The sequence below is a fragment of the Bos grunniens genome, chromosome 10 (genome assembly GCF_055505025.1).
Source record: "Bos grunniens cultivar Pamir isolate PY7600 chromosome 10, Bosgru_T2T1.0, whole genome shotgun sequence".
In the NCBI taxonomy this organism is placed as follows: domain Eukaryota; kingdom Metazoa; phylum Chordata; class Mammalia; order Artiodactyla; family Bovidae; genus Bos; species Bos grunniens.
The window spans coordinates 61339105-61354103 of record NC_141174.1 but is presented as its reverse complement, the minus strand read 5'-3'; the positions used below and the strand labels follow the sequence as shown (position 1 = coordinate 61354103).

Here is a 14999-nt window from a genome sequence, read left to right as displayed (position 1 = left end):
GTGGGAAAGAGTATGTCAAAGCTGTATATTGTCACTCTGCTTACTTAACTTATTTGCAGAGTACATCTTGCGAAATGTCGGGCTGGATGACTCACAAACTGGAATTAAGATTGCCAGGAGAAATATCAACAACCTGAGATATGCAGATGATATCACTCTAATAGCAGAAAGCAAAGAGGAACTAAAGAGCCTCTTGATGAGGGTGAAAGAGGAGAGTGAAAAAGCTGACTTAAAACTCAGCATTCAAAAAACTAAGATCACGGCATCCAGTCCCATCACTTCATGCCAAATAGATGGAGAACCAGTGAGATACTTTTATTTTCTTGGGCTCCGAAATCACAGCAGATGTGACTGCAGCCACAAAATTAAAAGATGCTTGTTCCTTGAAAGGAAAGCTATGGCCAACCTAGATAGGGTATTAAAAAGCAGAGATATCACTTTGCTGACAAAGGTTCATATAGTCCAAGCTATGTTTTTTCCAGTAGTCATGTACAGATGTGGGAGTTGGACCATAAAGAAACCTAAGCACTGAAGAACTGATGCTTTTGAATTGTGCTGGAGAAGACTCTGAGTCCCTTGGACTGCAAGGAGATCAAACCAGTCAATTCTAAAGGAAAATAACCCTGAATATTTACTAGAAAGATTGATGCTGAAGCGGAAGCTTCAATACTTTGACCACCTAATGTGAAGAGCTGACTCATTGGAAAAGACCATGACACTGGGAAAGACTGAGGGCATGAGGAGAAGAGGACAACAGAGGGTGAAATTATTGGATGGCATGATCAACTCAATGGATGTGAGTTTGAGCAAACTCCGAGAGATAGTGAAGGACAGGGATGCCTGGCATGCTGCAGTCCATGGGGTAGAAAAGAGTCAGATATGATTTAGGGACTGAACAACAAGACATGGAAACAACCTAAATGTCCACTGACAGATGAATGAATAAAGATGTGGACCATGCATACATACATACATACATACATACATACATACATACAATGGAATACTACTCAGCCATAAAAAGAATGAAAGAATGCCACTTGCAGCAACATGGATTGACCCAGAAATGATCATACTACATGAAGTCAGAAAGAGAAAGACAAATATCATATCATACCATTTATGTGGAATTTAAAGTAAGACACAAATGAACATATCTATGAAACAGGACTGATTTACAGACACAGAGAGCTTGTCTAACCAAGGGAGAAAGGTGTGGGGGAGGAATTGATTGAGAGTTTGGGGTTAGAAGATGCAAGTTATTATACATAGTCGTATATAGAATGGGTAAACAACAAGGTCCTACTCTATAGGACAGGAAACTATAGTCAATATCCTGTAATAAACCACAATGGAAAACACTGTGAAAAAGAACATGTGTGTGTGTGTGTGTGTATATAAAGCTGAATCACATTGCTATACAGCAGAAATTAACACAACATTGTAAATCAAATATCAGTTCAGTTCAGTCGCTCAGTCGTGTCTGACTCTTTGCAACCCCATGGACTGCAGCACACCAGGCCTCCCTGTCCATACCAACTCCTGGAATTTACTCAAACTCATGTCCATTGAGTCAGTGATCCCATCCAACCATCTCATCCCGTCATCCCCTTCTCCTCCCGCTTTCATTCTTTCCCAGCATCAGGGTCTTTTCAAATGAGTCAGTTCATCACATCAGGTGGCCAAAATATTGGAATTTCATATTCAGTATCAGTCCTTCCAATGAATATTCAGGACTGATTTGCTTTAGGATGAATGGGTTGTATCTCCTTGCAGTCCAAGGGACTCTCAAGAGTTTTCTCCAACACCAACAATTCAAAAGCATCAATTCTTCAGAACTCAGCTTTCTTTATAGTCCAACTCTCACATCCACACATGACTACTGGAAAAACCATAACTTTGACTACACAGACCTTTGTTGGAAAAGCAATGTCTCTGCTTTTTAATATGCTGTCTAGGTTGGTCATAACTTTTCTTCCAAGGAGCAAATGTCTTTTAATTTTATGGCTGCAGTCACCATCTGCAGTGATTTTGGAGCCCAGAAAAATAAAGTCTGACACTGTTTCCACTGTTTCCCCATCTGTTTCCCATGAAGTGATGGGACAGGATGCCATGATCTTACTTTTCGAGTTTTAAGCCAGCTTTTTCACTCTCCTCTTTTACTTTCATCAAGAGACTCTTCAGTTCTTCTTCACTCCCTGACGTAAGTGTGCTATCATCTGCATATCTGAGGTCATCGATATTTCTCCTGGCAATCAACCATACTTCAGTGAAATAATTTTTTTAAAAAAATCATCATTTCAGGGCACACAGTAGATGACTGCTTACAAAAGTCACTTGTCTCTGGGTCTAAGCCATAAGCAGATCACAGGCATGCCAAATGGAATCAGGTGTTTTCATACTTACAATTCTTGCTAGGCAACAACTCTTATGGGTAAGGAAAACCAGCAACATAAGCTGGTTTTAATAAGCCTGTGCCATAGAAATCACTTTGTATCTTCTTACCAATAATCCCAAACTATAAAATCACTTAAAATAATTCTAAATATTTTTAAATGGAATATTACAATGAACTGTAATAAGAATGATCCCTGAAAATCAGCATTCAACCCAGAAAATTAGTTCCCAATGGTTCCAGTCATTTAAAATTCCATTTAGAGACCAGTTAGGATCACATTGCCTTAAATGCATAATAGCAGAGCATTTTCAATTGCATGCTTATCTCTAAGGCTTTAAATCTTCATGAAGTTTATTTGACACTGAGCCTGATAAGGAGCAGCACAGATACTGCAGCGGGTGCAAAGTTAGTCCCAGCTCTTTTCCAATTTACTATCGACAATTCCAGTGAAACCTGGCAGAATCATCACACTATTAATGCAAGTTCATTTTCAAATGTCACATTTGTGTCAAATAGTTTATTCCCAAGAGATCTTGTAATTCACAGTTCAGAGGCATAATTTTCTTATCCATCAAATGAAAATGATTAAGCACATTTTTTTTTTATGACAGCTGCATTCTACATGGTTATTTCTTACAACCGGTGCATAAGCACACACACGTCACATTCAGTAATAGTCATCAAAATTACAGTATGTTATTTAAAAGTCAAAAAGGTCATGTGATTGGACCCTTGTCTGCCACAAATGAATCCCCAGCTGAAAAAATAATGCTTTTCACCTATTTAAAATTTAAATAAACCAGTTTATATAAAATACAACTGCATTCCTTAAAATACTTTTGCTAGTCACCTGGAATCTGGCATTCCCTGCATTTCTGTGCTAGTTTTATTTGTTCTTTATTAAGACATTATTTTTTAGACTACTTGCAGGCTTACAGCAAAATTGAAAGCGCAGAAGTTTCCTATATGCCCCTGTCCCCACAGATACATGGCCTTCCCCATTATCCATATGCCCTATCAGAGTGGTATATTTGTTACACTTGATGAACCAGATTGACACATCATCTCCCAAACCCATAGTTTACATTATGGTTCAATTCATGATATTTTATATTCTATAGGTTTAGAGAAATGAACAATGACATGCATCCATGATTATGGTATCATACAGAGTATTTTCTCTGCCCTAAAAATCCTCTGTGCTTGACCTACCATCCTTTTCACCCTGAAAACCACTGATCTTTTCGTTGTCTCCATGCCTTTTCCTAGGGGCTCAGGTGATAAAGAATCCTTCTGTGATGTGGGAGACCTGGGTTCAATCCCTGGGTTGGGAAGATTCCATAGAGGAGGGCATGGCAACCCACTCCAGTATTCTTGCCTGGAGAATCCCCATGGACACAGGAGCCTGGAGGGCTACATACAGTCCATGGGGTCCCAAAGAGTCAGACACAATGTAGCAACTAAGCATAGCACAGCACATGCCTTTTCCAGAATCTAATATATATTGTTGGAATCATATTACATGTAGCCTTTTCAGACTGACTTTCACTTAATCATATGTATATATGGTTCCTTTATGCCTTTTCATGGCTTGGCAGCTCATTCCTTTTTAGTGCTAAAATATCATTGTTTGGCTGTACCACAGTTTATTTATTCAATCACCTACTGAATTACTTTCACCACCAGTACTATGGTGAAAGTAAAGTCTGATACTGTAAAGAACAATATTGCATAGGAACCTGGAATATATGGCCCATGAATCAAGGTAAATTGGATGTGGTCAAGCAGGAAATGGCAAGATTGATGTCGACTAAACATCGACATCTTAGGAATCAGTGAACTAAAATGAACGGCCTTCTATGGACAAGAACCCCTTAGAAGAAATGGAGTGGCCCTCATAGTTAATAAAAGAGTCCAAAATGCAGTACCTTGGTGCAACCTTAAAAACAACAGCTCATTTCCAAGGCAAACCATTCAACACCACAGTAATCCACATCTATGCCCCCACCACCCGATGCCAGAGAAGCTGAAGTTCAATGGTTCTATGAAGACCTACAACATCTTCTAGAACTAACACACACACACACACACACACAAAGAGATATCCTTTTCATCATAGGGGACTGGAATGCAAAAGCAGGAAGTCGAGAGATACCAGGGATAACAGACAAGTTTGGCCTTGGAGTACAAAATGAAGCAAGGCAAAGGCTCACAGAGTTTTGTGAAGAGAACAAGCTAGTCATAGCAAACACCATTTTTCCAACAACCCAAGAGACAACTCTACACATGGACATCACCCAGATGGTCAATAACAAAATCAGATTGATTATGTTCTTTGCAGCTGAAGATGGAGAAACTCTATATAGTCAGCAAAAACAAGACCTGGAGCTGACTGAGGCTTAGATAATGAGCTACTTATTGCTCATTATTTCAAAATTCAGGCTTAAAATGAAGAAAGTAGGAAAACCACTAGGCCGTTCATGTATAACTTAAAGCAGATCCCCTATGATTATACAGTGGAGGTGATGAATAGATTCAAGGGATTAGATCTGGTAGAGTGCCTGAAAAACTGTGGAAAGAGGTTTATAACATTGTACAGGAGACAATGATCAAAATCATTCCAAAGAAAAAGAAATGCAAGAAGGCAAAGTGGTTGTCTGAGGAGGCTTTACAAATAGTTGAGGGGAGAAGAGAAGCAAAAGACAAGGAAAAAAGATATACCCAACTGAATGCAGAGTTCCAAAAGATAACAAGGAGAGATAAGAAGGCCTTCAAGGAACAATGCAAAGAAACAGAGGAAAACAATAGAATGGGAAAGACTAGAAATCTCTTCAAGAAACTGGAGATATGAAGGGAATATTTCATGCAAGGATGGGCATGTTAAGGACAGAAACCATGAGGACCTAATAGAAGCAGAAGAGACTAAGAAGAGGGGGCAATAATACACAGAAGAACAATTCAAAAAAGGTTTTAATGACCTGGATAACTTCAATGATATGGTCACTCACCTAGAACCAACATCCTGGAGTGTGACATCAAATGGGCTTTAGGAAGCATTACTATGAACAAAGCTAGTGGAGGTGATGGAATTTCAGCTAAGCTATTTCAAATCCTAAAAGATGCTGTTAAAGTGCTGCATTCAATATGTCAGCAAATTTGGAAATTATGTCAACAATGGCCACAAGACTGGAAAAGGTCAGTTTTTATTCCAACCCAAAGAAGGGTAATGCCAAAGAGTGTTCAAACTACCATCAGTTGCATTCATTTCACATGCTAGTAATATTATGCTCAAAGTTCTTCAAGCTAGGCTTCAGTATTACATGAACCAAGAACTTCCAGATGTACAAGCTGGGTTTCAAAAAGGCAAAGGAATCAGAGATCAAGTTGTCAACATACATTGGATCATGGAGAAAGCAAAGGAATTCCATAAAAACATCTACTTCTGCTTCCTTGACTACACTAAAGCCTTTGGCAGTGTGGATCACAACAAACTGTGGAAAATTCTCAAAGAGATGTAAGTACCAGACCACCTCATCTGTATCCTCAGAAACCTATGTGTGGGTCAAGAAGCAACAGTTAGAACCAGACATGGGACAGCAACCTGGTTCAAAATTGGGGAATGAGTATGACAAGGCTATATATTGCTACTCTGCTTACTTGACTTACAGGTAGAGTACATGTGTAAAATGCTGGGCTGGATAAATCACAAACTGAAATTAAGATTTCCAGAAAAAATATCAACCACCTCAGATATGTAGATGATACCACTCTAATGGCAGAAAGTGAAGAAGAACTAAGGAGCCTCTTGATAAGGGTGAAAAAGAGGAAGTGAAAAAGTTGGCTTGAAACTCAACATTCAAAAAACTAAGATCATGGCATCAAGAGGGGAAAAGAGGGTAAAAGAGGAAGCAGTGACAGACCATTTTTTTGGGCTCCAAAATCACCACGAATGGTGTCTGAGCCATGAAATTAAAAGACTCCTACTCCTTGGAAGGAAAGCTATGACAAACCTAGACAGCATATCATTGTATTAAGAAGCAGAGATATGACTTTGCCTACTAAAGTCCAGATGGTAAAAGTTTTGGTTTTTCCAGTAGCCATGTACAGATGTCAGAGTTGGACCATCAAGAAAGTTGAGAACTAAAGAACTGATGTTTTAGAACTGTGATGCTGGAGAAGACTCTCGAGAGTCCCTTGAACAGCAAGGAGATCAAACCAGTCAATCCTAAAGGAAATCAACCCTGAATATTTACTGGAAGGACTGATGCTGAAACTGAAGCTCCAGTACTTCAGCCACTTAATGCAAAGAGTCATCTCATGGGAAGAGACCCTGATACTGGTAAAGACTGATGTCAAAAGGAGATGGGGGTGGCAGAGAATGAGATCATTCAATAGCATCACCAACTCAGTAGATATGAATTTGAGCAAGTTCCAAGAGACGGTAGAAGACAGGAGCCTGGTGTTCTGCATTCCATGGGGTCGCAAAGAGTTGGAAAATGCTTAGCAACTGAACAACAACGAAGCTGAAGTGCACTGTGGCTGACTTCAGGTTTTGGCAATTATACATACAGCTGCAATAAACACTTATGTACAGGTTTCTGCATGGACATAAATTTTCAACTACTTTGGGCAATTACCAAGGAACACAGCTGCCAGATCTTATGGTAACATTATGTTTGGTTTTTAAGAAGCTGTCTTCCAAAGTGGCTGTATTATTTTACATTCCCAAAAGCAATGGATGAGAATTTTCTGACCACTTGCTCTTCCTGAACCAGGGGGAAAGGGATATGGCAACTCCCAACCCAAATCTCCAGCTCCGTTCTCACTGATCCCCAGGCAGCTAGGTTATGCCAGGTGCCATCAGCACTCTGGGACAGGAAAGTCAGAAGCAAAGCCTTTGACCAGCTCCCAGAAGAGCTGTAATATTAGATGCCTGAATAAACGCTTTCCTTCCCCAGGGAGAAGTGGGCAGCCACGGTTTTTGTCCACTTGCCCTTTACTGAGCTGAGTGGAGGTGCTATGTCTTCTATCAAAGCAAGCTGCCTTCTCCACTCTCCCCAAGGCAGCTAGCCTGTGCCATATCCCTGAAACCTGCAAGACTGGGGAGACAGCAGCCTGTCCTCTGGGGAGCACCCTTAGAAAAGTTAAGATGCTGGATCTGTGAACCAAATCTTTCATTTCCTTGAGGAAAGCTAGGAGCTGGTGCCTGTAATTCCCAGTTTCTGATAATATTTTCAACATTTCTTCTATTATCAAGATAACAACAGATAGATGGCTCAATATAGCAAAATGTAATGTCGTTTAACATTATTCAACATTCTTCTCCTGTCACTTGAGCCACTGAAACTATTCAACCAGTTTCAGTGGCATAGCTTGTATGTAAACGGTAAGAGTTCAGGAAGGAAAAGAGAAAAACCTATCAAGTCTAATGTTTCAAATAAACGTTTGCTGGAAGCCAATAAAATCATCTAAAGATGCCAGTTCTCAAATTTTAAAATCTATAGTCCTCTTTAATATGTTTATATAAGATTAATTTTTTCTAATTTCCAATCACTGTGTGCATACTGCTTAATTTTTAAAATTTCTTTTTCTGTAATAAAACTTACTGATATTCTAATGTAACTCTCTTCTTCATTCCATTCTGAAGAATTACATTTTTGTGCACTCTGTTCCTCGGTATGCCATGTGAGCCCCATCAGTCACTGAAAAGTGAAAATGAAAGTGGAGAGTTGTGTCTGATTCTTCGCAACCCCATGGACTGTAGCCTGCCAGGCTCCTCTGTCCATGGAATTTCCAGGCAAGATTACTGGAGTGGGTAGCCATTCCCTTCTCCAGAGGATCTTCTCAACTCAGGCATAAAACTTGGGTCTCTTACACTGCAGGCAGATTCTTTACCATCTGAGTCACCAGCGAAGTCCCCTGTCTGTCACTACAACCCCACAACTTCCCTCACAACTTCCAGTTACAACTACTCAGTCACTTATGAGCTGGTCCTGCTCCTGCCCTGCTCCCCCAACAAAGGAAACAGAGCTCTCAATTTGGCTGCAATTCACTTCCAACCACTGTCTAAATTGTGCTCAGCTTCTGGACCAAGTTAACCTATTTCACTTTTATAGTCTGTTAGATGGTTATTTTTCTGCTACAGTGAAAACTTATTTCAAAAAAAGTGTTATAAACTTCAGTTCCTAAATGAAAAGATTTTCTAGGCTCTTTTAATTCATTGTGAATTGATAATATTTAACAATACAAACAAAAAGTAAGAGGGGTCTGCTTTCCTCACTTCTCAGGATTTTTCTTACTCATGTGAGTACCCTCCTGGAATATCTTCAGAAATGTATTCTTACAAGCATAAAAAATAAAAATTTCCATTATATTTACATAATAACATTCTCAGATCTCTACTTACAACCAAGAATGTTTCAATATCCACTGGTGTTTTTAACTAAACATAAGTTTTCTGCAATGCTTGTATCTCAAAACTTATTTGGAAATAAATGTGCTAAATTTGAATAATTTTATGTGAACAGGGAGTCTTACAATATAGAAATTGGTAAAAAAAAAAAAAAAAAAAAACTTTCTATGTTACTTAGAAAAGATGAGAAAAGGGACACAGTGAGTACAGAAAAACAAGACAAAAAAAAAAAACTGAACCATTCTTTGGGACTCCAGCTTCCCTCAGATTAACCCATTAAGTAATTTACACACTGATTGGAGACTAGTATACAGTCACCTCCTTGTCCACGGGTTCACTTTCTGCAGTTTCAGCTAAACTCTCAACCAAATTAAAAAAACATTAAATGGAAAATCTCAGAAATAAGCAATTCATATATTTAAATTGTGTCCCATTCTGAGCAGTGCGTTGAAATCTCTGTGGTTCTGCCCATCCTGCCAGGAATGTGGATCAACCCTTTATTGCCCAATAGGCAATGACTAGCTGTCTGGGGTTTCACAGGCGGCTCAGTGTTAAAGAATCCACCCGCAGTGCAGGAGATGCGGGTTCAATCTCTGGGTCAGGAAGATCCCCTGGAGGAGGAAAAGGAAACCCTCTCCAGTGTTCTTGCCTGGAAAATCCCACGGGCAGAGAGGAATCTGGCAGGCTATAGTTCATCAGGTTGCAAAAGAGTCAGACATGACTGAGCGACTAAACAAGAAGAAGCTGTGTTGCTTATCCGATGACTGTCAAGGTACCACAGTGCTTCTGTTCAAGCAGTCCTTATTTTACTTAATAATGGCCTCAAAGTGAAAGAGTTGTAATACTGGCAATTCAGCCAAAGAGAAGCTGTTACTTTAGTAGAAAGAAAGAAAGAGAGAAGTCATAATGCACTTCCCTTTAAGTGAAAAGGTAAAAGTTCTCAACTTAATAAGGAAAAAAATATCATATGGTGAGGTTGCTAATATCTACAATAAGAATGAATCTTCAGTCCATAAAGTTGTGAAAAGGAAAAAGAAGTTCGTGATTGTTTTACTGTTGCACCTCAAACTTCAAAAGTCATAGCCATAGGACATAAGTGCTTAGTTCAGATGGAAAAGGCATTAAACGTGTACAATAAGACATTTCGAGAGAGACACTGCATTCATGTAACTTATTACAGTGTATTGCTACAATTGTTCTGTTTTATTATTGGCTACTCTCTTATTGTGTTTATTTATTTAATAATTATTTATTATTACTGTTAATCTCTTTTGGATCCCTGGGTCAGGAAGATAACTGTGTCTAATTTATAAATTAAACTATCATGAATATGTATGTATAGAAAAAAAACACAGTATATATAGGGTTAGATACTATCTCGGCATGCACTGGGGGGTCTTGGAATATACCCACTGTGAATAAGGGAGACTACTGTACAGAATGTTTTCAAACTAAGAGTTTACCAAGCTGAGGCAAAGATTCCTACTTGCCTACATCCCCAGATGTGGTAGGATGTAAAAATATGTAAACTTAAGATCTCTGAACCTAGGTTCAGACCCCTGACCTATCACGTACAGTCTTATGGCCTTTGGCTAATCACTTAACATCCCTGAAGTTCAGTTCCTAGTTATAAAATGGGAAGAATAACTACCTTCACTGCAGACATGAGAAAATAAGTTAAATTTATGTAACAATCTAAGCACACAGTACACCTGAAAAAGCATTAGCTCTTTTCAACTAGAAAAAGAACTCCCCAAGTTGTACCCTGAAGGTACTAAAGTACTTCACTTGGGTTTACTTGAAAAATGCTATTTCTCTTGAATAATCAGATCAAGTATATCAATTTGATAGGTCCTACTCTAATCAACAAAAATTATTCAACAATTTTTAACAAAAAAGCCAGCATCCCTAATAATAAATGACTCAAAAAAAACCCCACTGAATTATTCAACAAGGACTTAGTAAGCACTTTTTAATGTTTCTATTCAGGTTCTTATCCTCTCCATCCTTTGAGAAAGGCTCAATCTTGCCAGAATAGGCCTCTGGGCTTTTTCAGTACAAAAGAATGAGGAAAGGAAAAAGTTGCAGAATGAGTCTCAGGCTGGGGAAAGTGTAAGCGAAGAAAGGTATGTGAGCAGACTTTAAGAAATGTGAGGGAAGTGAATGGGGGAGGAAATAGTGAATTAGTAATTAACACTGTGATTATGTAGACCCTAGCATAGAGTTCAAGAAAAGCAAGTAAAACTCATAAATTGGTATTCATTTCAGTCTTAGGATTGTGTTTTTTCAACCACAAAATGGCGCGTGTATGCACACACACACACACACACACACTTATACATGCCACTTAGTGTTATGTATAAGTGTTATGAAGCAGAAGTAGTGATTAGGGCATGTGAGAAAGGACTTACTCTGATGTCGGTGGAGCTGATGAAGAACACATAATACTTCCCTGAGGGAGGTACAAAGCTAAAGGTAAGAACAAAAATGTTTGTTCTCACTCTGCTTAAAGTAATTAGCCTCTAATTAAAATAAATAAATTTACATTAAAAAAAAACAATAGCAAGCATGTTTATAAGGCTTACAATACACCATGCTCTACTCCAAGCAGTTCTTATGTATGTCTTAACTCTCTTTATCCTCCCAACCACCCAATGAAGTAGGTAAAATTATTTTACTACTATTATTTACTACTACCAAAATCACAGCCATGAAATTAAAAGACGCTTGCTCCTTGGAAGAAAAGCTATGACAAATCTAGACAGCGTGTTAAAAAGTAGAGACGTTACTTTGTCAACAAAGATCTGTATAGACAAGGATATGGTTTTTCCAGTAGTCATGTATGGATTTGAGAGTTGGATCATAAAGAAGGCTGAGCACTGAAGAATTGATGTTTTTGAATTGTGGTGCTAGTGAAGACTCTTAAGAGTCCCTTGGACAGCAAGGAGATTAAACCAGTCAATCCTAAAGGAAATCAACCCTAAATATTCACTGGAATGCCTGATGCTGAAGCTGCAATATTTCAATACCACCTGATGCAAAGAGCTGACTCATTGGGAAAGACCTGATGCTGGGAAAGATTGAGGGCAGGAGGAGAAGGGGCTGACAGAGGATGAAATGGTTGGATTGCGTTAGTGACTCAATAGACATGAGTTTGAGCCAACTCTGGGAGACAGTAGAGGAAGGGAAGCCCGGTGTGCTGCAATTCATGGGGTCACAAAGAGTTGGACACGATTGAGCAAACTGAACAACAAATTTCCTTTAACAAATGAGGAAACTGAGTCAAAAGGTGGTGAAGTAAATTGTACAAAATCAATACCCCCGAAATTTGAATCCATACAGTCTGACTCCTTATTTTTGAAAACTGTTTCATTAACACAAATCAAGCAAATTAACTCTCCTAAGCAATCTATGGTCTTCCCTGGTGGCTCCACCTGCAATTCGGGAGACCCGAGTTTGACCCCTGGGTTGGGAAGATGCCCTGGAGGAGGGCATGGCAACCCACTCCAGTGTTCTTGCCTAGATAATCCCTATGGACAGAGGAGCCTGGTGGGCTACAGTCCATGGAGTCACAAAGAGTCAGACACCACTGAGTGACTAAGCACACACACACACAAGCAATCTATTCCTAACTTAGATTAATTCCTTTCAACATTTCAAGCTGGGTTTATACATTTAATATATTTGATTTGTGAGTACTTCACCTCCCTGGTAAGTACTTACTTAAGTGCATAATGCATAATTCTTTATTAAATCAAATGAATTAAACACTATATATGTACTTTGATATGACATTGCCTTATATATTACAAACATTTAAAATACAAATGATCATCCTGAAGTCAACACAAAAGCATCCAGATGAGTTTTTTTGTTCTTTCTTTGTGCTCAATTTATTTTTTATTTTTCTAGGATTGCATAGTCCAAATATAGGGCACTGGGAGAGGTACAATACCAGATTAGGAGGGCTCAGATTTCTGGGCCAAAAATTCTGTCAAACTGTAGTGGTTAAAGATTTAAGACTGGACAAAGCTTCCAAGGGCTAGCAGCTCCCAGCAGAATTCTACTGAAGCCCTTCTGTACAGCTGCTATATTAATAGGGCCCTTGGGTCAATGGTTATCAGAGGAGATGGGTCTGATTCCCTGCACATCCTGAATTCAATCGTTACCTCCATAAGCAAGTCTTTTTAAGCTTCTATTTGTATTGTCTAATTTGTGTAGGTAGAATTCTCACCCACCACATAGGTTCCTTCTAATTTCCTTCATGTCAACATTCTTCTCATACTTTTTTTCTTCTTGGAATTCCAACCACAACTCAATAGATGATTGCTGCTACTGCTACTGCTGCTAAGTCGCGGCAGTCGTGTCCAACTCTGTGCAATCCCATAGACGGCAGCCCAACAGGCTCCCCCATCCCTGGGATTCTCCAGGCAAGAACACTGGGTGGGTTGCCATTTCCTTCTCCAATGCATGAAAGTGAAAAGTGAAAGTGAAGTTGTTCAGTTGTGTCCGACTCTTAGCGACCCCATGGACTGTAGCCCACCAGGCTCCTCCATCCATGGGATTTTCCAGGCAAGAGTACTGGAGTGGGGTGCCATTGCCTTCTCCGCAATAGATGATTACAAGACATATTTGTTGAAATTTTCACTTTTTATTCCATTATAAATAGGGGGTACTGGTGTGCTTCCACGTGGTATTGACAAGAGGACCTGAAATCTGCCCCCAGATCACAGCCATTCTTCCCTATGTGGACCCCAGGAAGGTAGGTTTACAGAATAATGATAAGTAAATGGAAGTGAAGTCCTACTTTATTAATCAGCTGGAAAACACTCTAAAGCCACCTCCTACTTAAGGGCATAGAAGGAATAAGTGGAAAAATGTGTAAACCATGCCCACATATGCCACACTTCCACCCCTTTGAAAGCCCCTCTTCCAGAAATTGAGCTGAAGCAGTAAAGTGAACTATGATGACAAGTCAGATCACTGTTTCTCATTTTATGGCAGAACCAGAGAGAGGTATAAAAAATGGCAGAGAGAGATTCCTTGAAATGATTCCCCTTGAGGCCTTAACTATACTTGGTTGTACTCTTTTTACAGATCAACTTAAAAGAACACAATGAACATTGCCATCTTTTTCATAAACATTCATGTATACCTCATCATTCATGAAAGGCACCAACACATTTCAGAGACCAACGGACTAGTATCTGAGTCCCTCTTTTGACTAGCTCCTACTTCTGTGAACTTGGGCAAATGGTTTAAACTTTCCGGGCCTCAAGTTCACACATTTGCAAAATGCATTCAATTCCAACTACTTACTGAAGCTATGATGATGATAAAGTGAGATTATAGATTTAAAATATAGGACATATAGCACTCACAGATATTAGTTCCCTCATTCAGAAACTACCTCATCTCTTCAACTGAAATAAATTGCTCTCCTTTGCTGAAGAATACAGCTTACTGCAATTTGGTTCATCCAAGTTTATAATATAAAACAATATATCATCTGCCTATGAATAGTGACTGTGTCACTATCACTTGCTTCTTTGAATTTCAAAGTTATAACAATTACCCAAGGCTAGTTCATTACTCTCATTTTAAAATAAATAAGACTATTTACGTTCAAGGAGAAATGATACGTCCTCAGAATTGTAGGTATAATTCATGTTAGCTATTGTATGACCTGGTAGTTAGCGCTCTAGATCTTTGCCAAATGTGATTCCATATTTACTAATCACAACTCACTGAATGGAATAGCTTCATAATAACCTACTGCAGCTACATGACCTACTTGTAGACGGCATTTTTCTTAGGCTCTTTGCTAATTTTTCTCAAAATTAAACAAAGGGTTTAGTTTCATGAGAAAATAAAAGATATCCACCCATTTTATGATACAGGAGTTTTTAAAAAACAAAATTATATCAGACCAAAAGAGGGCTTATTTATGACAGAATCATTGGAAGTAGGGCATGAATTGCTCATAATTTTAAATTACAGCCCCATTTCAATTTACTTCCATGTCTTACCACAGGAATACTCAATTACCATTGAGCAGGATCGTGCTTAAGCCACGATTTGCTGCAAACATGCATTCCTATGGCTTCACTTCTTGGCTGGATGCCTTCGGAAAGGAACAAAACTTAACCACATCACCTTCATCTTTTAAGCCAAAAGCCAGTTGCTGCA

The 14999-nt window shown here is 38.9% G+C and overlaps 1 protein-coding gene across 40 annotated transcripts in view; it reads right to left on the bottom strand.

Moving 5' to 3' along the window:
• LOC147364665 (uncharacterized) overlaps window positions 1-14999 on the bottom strand; it is a 523181-nt gene that overhangs the window by 249925 nt on the left and 258257 nt on the right. For 8 of the 40 annotated variants that reach the window (XR_015134802.1, XR_015134805.1, XR_015134829.1 and 5 more), the window contains one exon: window positions 14859-14994. The exons of 27 other annotated variants lie outside the window; for them this stretch is intronic. Coding sequence is in view for 1 of the 13 variants with exons in the window: in XM_086321645.1 (XP_086177771.1) it covers window positions 14969-14994 (26 nt within the window). In the remaining 12 variants the exon portion in view is untranslated. Of the gene's footprint in view, window positions 1-14697; window positions 14995-14999 lie in introns of those variants that run through there. 5 more of the 40 variants (XR_015134831.1, XR_015134833.1, XR_015134817.1 and 2 more) reach the window with 1 other exon arrangement.